This window comes from Opisthorchis viverrini (assembly GCF_000715545.1).
Source record: "Opisthorchis viverrini unplaced genomic scaffold opera_v5_485, whole genome shotgun sequence".
In the NCBI taxonomy this organism is placed as follows: domain Eukaryota; kingdom Metazoa; phylum Platyhelminthes; class Trematoda; order Opisthorchiida; family Opisthorchiidae; genus Opisthorchis; species Opisthorchis viverrini.
In genome coordinates this window covers 56514-65617 of record NW_008752135.1, presented here as the reverse complement: position 1 = coordinate 65617, position 9104 = coordinate 56514, and the positions used below count along the sequence as shown (strand labels likewise).

General features: G+C 46.7%; 1 protein-coding gene across 1 annotated transcript in view; it reads right to left on the bottom strand.

Annotated features, from left to right (window-relative positions):
• T265_15399 (hypothetical protein) overlaps positions 1-9104 on the bottom strand; it is a gene marked incomplete at both ends in the record, with an annotated part of 20979 nt that overhangs the window by 1301 nt on the left and 10574 nt on the right. Inside the window, 4 exons of the mRNA XM_009177913.1 lie at positions 1-89; positions 1586-2723; positions 3780-4640; positions 4778-5234. The exon at positions 1-89 is cut by the window's left edge and continues 1152 nt beyond it. Coding sequence (XP_009176177.1) covers positions 1-89; positions 1586-2723; positions 3780-4640; positions 4778-5234 — 2545 coding nt within the window. The remainder of the gene's footprint in view (positions 90-1585; positions 2724-3779; positions 4641-4777; positions 5235-9104) is intronic.

The following is a 9104-nucleotide window of genomic DNA, read 5'->3' as shown; positions in this document are numbered from 1 at the left end:
CTGGTTCAGCAGTTTGGGTAACAGGATCGGGGGTTACAACAAGCGACGGCGAGCTGGTTGAGGAAAATAAAGATGCCCTCAGAATGACTCTAAGTCTATGAATGAGAAAACTGGACAAGATGCACATAATACAGGATAAATCATTATTTGACTAATTAAACGAGATGAGTCCATTGCATTCGGTATTGGAACTTGGTGACCAACGAAAGAGCTCCTTCCACGCGTAGCTGACTCTTGTCACCCTCAGCGCAGTACCCCGTCGCAGAGTAGATTGTCATCTTGTTCTAGCAACCTCCAACCTACCCACAGTCTGTCTCCAGTTCGTGAAGTAGCTCTAGTACCAACGCCACAGAACAATGGCGAAGTAAACTGACTGGGCTGATAGAAGAAAAATGTGTTCGGGCTAACATACGCGGCCGCGTCATCATTAATTTCGTTCACACGCACATACAGATTCAGGGTTCATTCAGCACAAATCGAGCAGTCCGGGAAATTGGATAACGGAGAAGCTGAAGGTAGAACTTTGTTGACTACGACAATCCCAACAAAAACATGTCCTTAAAGCAAGAGTTTCAGTTTATGGAATAAACACACACAAGACACCTCGAACTGAGCCAATTCCAATCAAGACGAAGGAAAAATAGTGATCAACATCTATGAATAGAGACTGACAAGCAGATCATTGGTAGTAAACGCGCCTCAGTGTCAGAATAACTCGTCGTTACAGACCGTGAAGCTGGTCAGGAGATTGACAAAAACATTTGAAAGCTAGGGGCTTGAAGGCATATCTGAAGAAAGAGCGCGGTTTTAACCGTCCAGGCAAATCAGCCGCCACATACAAGGATGCGGCACTTGTAGCATTAAACACACGTGTGTTAGCTGAAAATCGCATACAAGTGCCTACAGACAGCTTCATTTAACTTGGGCGTCACTAGGATTAATTAGGTTTGGATAGCGGCGGGGCGGAACACTGACGACGATGGGAATTTGCCTGAGGGAGCAGCACCACACATTGGATCCAATCGACCAGGACCGTCTTCGTATGCATTGGCCAAACATGGGCCCCACCGTTGTATACACAAGCGGCTACAGGGGGTCGTTGCAAGGGAGTAGTTCACCTGCGTTCGGTACTGTTTCCTTCTCTGGCATTAATTTGCTACAGCTAGTGGCCTCGCAAAGATACCGAGGGCAACAAATCTCTGAAGACAAATGTGAGATCTGTATGAGTGGTATGTGAATCTCCCATTAAGGAGCTAACTCATGAGTAAACGAATCACTACGCCAGAAAGTGAGGTCAGTTCAGATACGTTATGCGAGTCAAACCCCAGAAGACAATGACGTTGTTAGTAATAAACAGCACTCTTCTAGTCAACTATGTGAAGGAATCTCCTATTGGGATTATGTGACAAGCATCTTCAGAAACGGTGAACGATATTATGGAAAATGACACAACTTGATGTACCATGGGGAGGTACTTAACGTGTACGTGTGGTAAGTGGACTGCTACTCATGAGGTGAATCTGCCTCATGGGAAAGGTACTATACAGTAGTAAAATTAGCAGGGGACAAAAAGTTTCGTGCTTACTTGCAATCGCTCCGAGAAGGATTCGGCAAACTAGCAGAATTATCTGCGATGCCAGGCGTCAGGGTACCGTCTGCATTGGAGGACGTGGTATCGGACGATTGGCTCTTTGAGGGATCTGGAGCGCCGCTAGAATCCTGTGGCACTGTTGCTACTGCCGCATCCTGTTCACCAGTATGGAAGTACGTGACCGGAGCAATACACGGGGTTCCTGAAGGAGTGACTAGTAGGAAGTGTGCCGCCGGAGAATCAACGCTAGGTAGCGCGATCCTGAACAAGTCAGTAGAAGCGCAGCGGATAAGTGGATGAGGAATCATGCTGCCGGTGGTCACGGGTGGACTAACATGTGGTCCCATGACGGACGCCACTCGCAGTGAAGTAGGCTCACTGGTTTCTGGCTTCTTTGGTTCCGACGATGAAGCAGACTCTGAGAAATCGTCAACCGTTTTTGTGGAACCTACTTCTTCCGTCTCATCTGTGTTGTTTCTTGTGCTCAGCTGGTTTCCCGAGGTTTCGCAATCCACAGCCTCGAAAGCGTTGGTGGCAGTGTCGTCTACTTTACCATCCAACTGAGCCGGTACAGAGACAGAGACGGTTGCTAGAGAGTTGGAGCAAACGACACCGGCGTAGGGATGCATGGGCCACTGCGGGTAACCTAGAGCGAAATGTTGCATGCCATTACAGGCAGACGAGAGAACAGGTGGAGCGGCTATGAAAATATTTGAGGAATGAGGCAAATAAGACTGGGGGTAGACAGCAGGAGTGAACAATGGGACCGAAGGTGGTGGCGCGCCCGAATGCCAGCAATGCGCTTGGGGAAGGAAACTACCGTGTTGGAATCGATACAGGGCCGATGGATGAGTCTGCACTGTGGGTGGAAGGTTGGGAGTAGCTTGAGCACAAGTAACAGAATCATTTGAGAAAAAAAGGTCCGTCTGGGAAGGTGTAGCTGTCGATGTCACAGAAGTTACGGAAACACTTAGCTGAGGAGAGGTACTGAAAAAAGTTTTGTTGATATCATTTACAACCGATGTCGGTGGTTGTGCTCCGGAGCCCGTTGCCAACGTAGCGCCAGTGGGCTTTGCTGATGGGACATCGTTCGTACAGCGGGACTGAACGCTCTTCACCCAATCTTTCACGCCTGTGGGGAAAATAAAAGAAAGTAAAGGCGTGACTAGAATTCAGCCTGGAAACATCTGTTGGGTGTAGCGTCCATTCAAGACAAAGCAGTCACGTGGCTTGTCAATCAACTGAGAAGATAATCCATAATATGGAGATTAGAGTGGTGTTTCAACCCGTTGAGATTTTGGTCAGTTATGGGACGAAATTGGATGAATTGTCAATTCTTACACAAGGGGCTGTTACACGTTACAGCATGCTAACAAAGTGGATGGAAACAATACAGTCCAGTCATGTCTTGTGTGCAAAATGGCTTGGTAGACTGACGACCGATATCGACTACTTTCTGCCGGAAGAACATTTCCTCACAAAAGACGTCGGAATTTGTGTTGTAGCACATCATATAATGTGAAAATAAGCGCAGGTAGACATGCAGGATTCAGTTAGAGTGGGAGGGAGATGGAAACATGTCCCTCCAACAACCTCATTCGAAAACAGCACATAGTCGTCCCGCGACTGAAGACGGAAAACAGTGTATTTCACACTCCACTCTACATTTGTTTCAGGCCACTCTCGAGCGTTTGCAGATCATATGCACTAGGTTCATGTCCGAAATCTCGTACATTCTGGGACGGGTGAAACCACCTTTTGTCCCATCTAGTCGCCCATAGGTTACTCATGGATGTCTTCTCTAGACCGGTATTTACCAGTGTAGTGTTTACAGTCACGCAATTTATTTAAAATTACACGATTCACGTTTAGCAGTAATTATGTTTGAGAATGTGTATACCACAGACGCTTGTGACAATCCCGCCTTAGATTTCCCATTTAAAGGAACGGATCCGCTGTGGACATGTACCGTCACTTTAAGTTGTTAGGAAGCAAATAATTTTTGTGTTGATCAAGCCAGGTGCTCATACGCAACCACGCTGAGGGTGAAACCAGGGGCGTTTGGGATTTTAATTGATACTGGAAAAGCGCTGCTACTATGTGATCCGTTAACTGGCGAATCGATATGCAGTCAACTGGACAAGTGATAGACAGATGAGGAGAAAAACTGGCATCAATCAACCCTTACTTTGCTTGGGTTCTCGACGCGTGGGGGAAGTTTGGAGCTCGGGAAAATCATCTCTGGAGAAGAGAGCAGAAGTTGCTCGGGGATCTTCGGAATTCGTTTGGCAAGACCAAAGAGAATGTCTGCACTGCTCATTTGAATCACAGACTAGATGAGAGGAACCAGGACAGCTGCTTGGAATGCAACGAAGATGTGAGGATGTGTGGAGGCAGATAGAATCGCCACCCGACGGAACTCGAGTGTTGTGTGAAGATGGGGTGCGATGGGAGACAACTTGGGAGTTCGGATGAACTGTGGAGCACAGGGTTGTGTTGGTGCACGTGGATTCCCGAATCGTTCCGGTGGAACGGGATACTGTCACGGTGCTGGTGGCGGTTGTAGGATACCCGTTGGTGGTGCTTCTAGCCGCCGTAGAGAGGCCGGATAGATGGACAGACCCAGCAACGCGATTACTCTGACCCAAATGATCGTTCGGCAGGTTACGAAACCGTCCACCTACTACCGGTAGGTCACAAGTCTTCGGACGCCAGTATTCTGGTGATGTAGTGGACACAACACAAGCCATCGTCTCGGAACCACTGTCTTCCGAAGGTGGAGTAGATATAGGAGACGAACCGGAGCTATGGCGCTTCGGTGTTACGCGGCAATAGTCAGTAATACTTTTGCCGTGTTTCGGCATATGGAAATGCAATGCTCGATCACTACCGCTGAATGGTACAGTACGGGAAGGGCTGGACAACTCGCCTTCTCTTGCCCCACCCGGAAGAGGATCCTCCAAACTGGAATGATGTAGTGCCGCAATGCTAACCGGAAGATGTCGTATTACGGCAAGGCCATCCGAAGCAGTGAGGGTCTTTGTGGACACTAGAATTAGAAGGGAAAAATTAGGAAAGACGTTGCTCTCAATCCACCTAAAAAAGCAAGTCTCACTACAAGGAGAAAACGGTAGTTATGGGTAAAATGTGGAATGTGCAACACCGGAACGCAAAAATGGAACCTACTCAAACCGAGTTCATCCGCTGAACGAGATGTGGAACTGACCGCATGGCCAGAAAACGGAGGATGGTTTGTCCGAGAGTGAAATTCAAATGAAACATCGGACCAGTGGGCTCGAGACGAACCAGGACTGTGAGGTATGGATGAGTTGCTCGATAGGGACCGCGTAGAGGCAGAGCAACCGCCGGTGGTAACTAGAGGATAGTTGTTATTTGCTTCACGACCGAAGAAAAGACTTGTCGAGTCAACAGGTGTTGCACGGCAGTTGGATGACCTGCCTTCACAAGAAGAACATCGTTGTTGAGTACGGGGTGATATCAGGACGCTAGATTCGAGACGACAAGATGAGCCACTCGAACGACCGCGCTGCCTGCAACCAGGCGTCAACCTTTGGCAGTTCTCATTCAAGGAACCAACCAAAACATCGGGAATATGCACCGCTCGGTCTGTAAGCTGAGGGTTCTACAGGAACAGAGCAAAAACAATCCGATAGGAATAACTTCGAAGTTTCAGTAATATTCCAAAGCCCAAGACAAGAAAGACCATCTGGGAAGCATGTTTTAACGAGAAAGAACCTTGATAACACAGTTTGGATGATGGAAGCCATTCAAAGTAACGTCGAAGCGCAGGCGAAATTAGGGGGCAGTGCAATCAGAACACGCTACAGATTGACATCCAATTCCCGATTTAATAAATACGATGGTTTGGCCTCCGAACAGATGAAAAAATGAATGAACCATAATAACTTGCGTAAGACATCAACTGAATAATTGAGAATGCAATTTGGATCGACATCAATAGAGTCAAGACAGCAATTTTACACTTTTGGATGACCCACTGTCGTCGACTCAAGCAGGGCAAGTAAATAGTTGGATCTAAATGCACACAGTGAACAAACCCAAAGTTCACCAATATGTACTCGCTGACTGACTGATCAAAACAAGCCGGTTATTGTAACATCTTGGGATTTCCACTCCTCAAAGTTAAAACCTGTTAGATGTATTCACAAATCAAACATTGGATGAATAACCTATATAAAATAAAAGCCATGCCCGGACCAAACACAGCTGGTTTGCCGTCTTTAATCACCGTATGAATCAATCTGCAAGCAAGTGAACAAACTGGCAACATCACAAACCCAAGTTCTTGACCTCTCTGGAAAGAATCATTAAACCAAAAGCATGTTTCTTCTGGTGCTCATTTGTGCACTTGTTCACCAGTCGGACAGTCGGTTACTGTTTCACACGCTGATCGGGCGGTGCAACTGGGCGTAGGTGCGCCGAACAATACGAAGCGTTGCACAGCCTGACTCCGCACAGTTTTGAACTAAGGCTTGGGCGCAAGCTACTGATTGTCCGTGGCTTTAAGACTGGACCTGGTTGGGCTTAAATAACCCGATAGTATCTCAGCCCTCGTGCTTCCTTCTGGCCACGTGGCAACTATGCACAAAAAGGATGGAGGAAACAAAGGAGGCAAAATTATGTGATTTTTCTATCAGATGGTTAAGCACTCTGCTGCCCTCTTGGAATTTACCAATCACCCCGTGAGGCAAGCTCAAGATACCATCCAAAAGAAACCGGAGAGTGGCTCGGAACCGCTTCTGAAATAACGTTTACGCCCCACCTCAGTTCTCGTGCCAACCCAATCAGACTAGCATTTGCACTAGCACAGAGTCCAGAGGTCCACTGAAGCCCCAAGAAACAAGTGAAAAACATGTTCAGCGCCTCATGTTTAATGTGGATGTAGCGACAATACACAGACACTTGGATGGACAACCAGCATTTAGCAGATAACTAACCGTTCAGTTGTAGCACTCTTCCGGTGCCAAGCCATCCAAGGGGAGCACCAGGAGTGAGATCCTGAAATCTGATTAGCCCAAGCAATCAGACCACTCCTTGATGCTGAACAAGCCAGCAGCGGGACAACTTGAACAATTACGTACGTGTCAGGCTTATTGCAGAGGATGACGGCAAGCAGTAAGGAGGCCTGGGCGTAGGCAAGGCCTGGCAAGGCCAGGTTTGTCCTGGCAAACCACCTCGCGGTGGTTGATCAGCGACTTACGAGTCAGAACTCGAATGATTCCTTTCATAAGTCTGCAAGAACTGCCCGAAGGTCAAACTCAATCGGACACTGTCAACCCAGTAACTGTCGGCTGCTGAATCCGCAAAGGTCTGTTCTAAACAGATTACTTCAGTGCAGTAAGATATACGGATTATAACCAGCTTGTCGCAAACCGTTACTATTGATGCCAGAGTTGATTGTCACTAGCATGAATGATGAAGACGGAATGTGAAACGATTGTGGGAGAAAGCCAAGAAGTATCAGCTCAAGTCACAGCAAACACACCGCACAACCTTGTTAGAATGTTCCTCAACGGATTGGATTCGGATTAACTAACTAAGCAACGGTACACTTCCGTTTGATATCACAGCTTGTGAAAACAGGATTTCTTTCCTTATACTGTACAATAAGATACCCAATCGCCTGCATACTTACTCAACTTAACTTGCCTACTCCCCTTCGGTGTACAAGTGTTGGTTGGTCTTACCTTCATGGTTAACTTAGATTTTCGAGTGGGAAGGATTGACATGAACCTGCACACTCGAATGTCCCAAAAACGTTCCGGGGGTTCTCCCGGCCTCCATCTTACGAGCATATCCCCTCCACAATTGACAAGTATGCAGCTTCAGGGCACCTAGAAAAACATTTGCACTCCGTAGACTTTCGGCACCACATTAGGAAGATGTCGGATACTGCTCATCTGGATACTCATCTGGAACCCAGCCGAATCTCCCTTTCTTCATCAACTGAATGCACTGCACCACGCCGCCTGATACTTCAGCTGGTACGATATTCGAGATATCGCAACTGTTACAAACTACCCATAAAACTGCTGCAGAATTCGCATCAACCTTATGGTTAGTGTGTGACGACTAGACAATATCAAATACTACTTCGGAAAAAATTAGCGTGTGAATATCAGACACGATGGGGATGGAAGGCCTGGGGGCGACAGCAAGTTTGTCGGTGGGGCGATGGATGATAAGGAAATGTTTTGTCATCATGGGTAATTGTTGAGAAAGCTTATGACGGGCATGTCTCGCTGTTTAGTCTACACTAGCCAAAGACAGCTGACCACGTCTGCTGTGTGCCCACTGCATATCGTTATTATGACAAATAAAACTTGGGGTTGTAAACTGAAGCACTGTAGCCCCCCTTCCAGAACAAAGACTACTATGAAGAACGTTGCTCCCAGCTAAGAAGCGGTGCCCCAGCAGGGGGGGGGGAACTCTTTATGTACCGCACAAACACATAATGAAGTTAGGTGACATTTTTATAGTACAATGAAACGAAAAAGTGTTGCCACCCTACAACCAGTTGTAAAATGAAAAAAATACGTATAAACAACTTGTGTTTCTGGGTAGAGTACAAATGTGAAGCTGTTCTTTTGAAGGTTCAGCATTAAAAAGATCACTTCTGGAAGAGTTTTCCGAGTGATCTTTTAAGAACAAGATCCCTAAAGATCACCTTTGATATGAGGCTCGGGCTGATTTTCCAATCGCTCTCTGCCAAATGAATACTAAGTACCTGCTGGGAGCTAACATGGGCGTTCTCTTTCAATGCTTGGCCTCTCCTAACCGTCGCCAGTAGTGCGTGAAACACTCAACCTACGGACAAGCTGGTGAAATTCTTAGCAGAATCGTCTACCATCACAAGGATCAAACAAACAAGTCATGTTCTTCAGAGAAGGATATTCTTCAAAGAGTTAGTGTTTACGTGGAGATATTGGGGATATTAGTTCACCAAGTAAAATTATTCAAACTGATCTCCAGTGATTTTCCCGGTGCTACTGACCAAATATCGTATGTGAATTGAGAAAACGAAGGTATCATAGACCGCACTAAGCGGTGATGAGCCGAAAAGTTCGAAAAACATCAAGTCATCTCGAATTCAGCTGAACGGGTTACGTCAAGAGCGGGGGTGTCAAGTAGATCAAATAAACTACTGGATCGGTGTCTTGCTAGACCGTTTTTACGTTAGCGACGAATGTATGCCCACAACGGTGGAGAACATGCTTAGCATCCACCTAACCGTCTCAGTAGCGGGATGGTACATGTGTATAGATCAGATGCGTACTCTGTTTTGTCACTGTTAAAATAGTCTCGCCCACTGAAAACAATAATATAGTCACACAACTACATCACTAACCATAGCGATGATTGAGACAAGCGGATAGGCTACCTACTTAAGTCCATTCCATCACGAAGAGACTGGACCTTACCGTGGTGTGACGGTTTGCGCACCTCAGCGATCCATTGAGCTATATTGGAG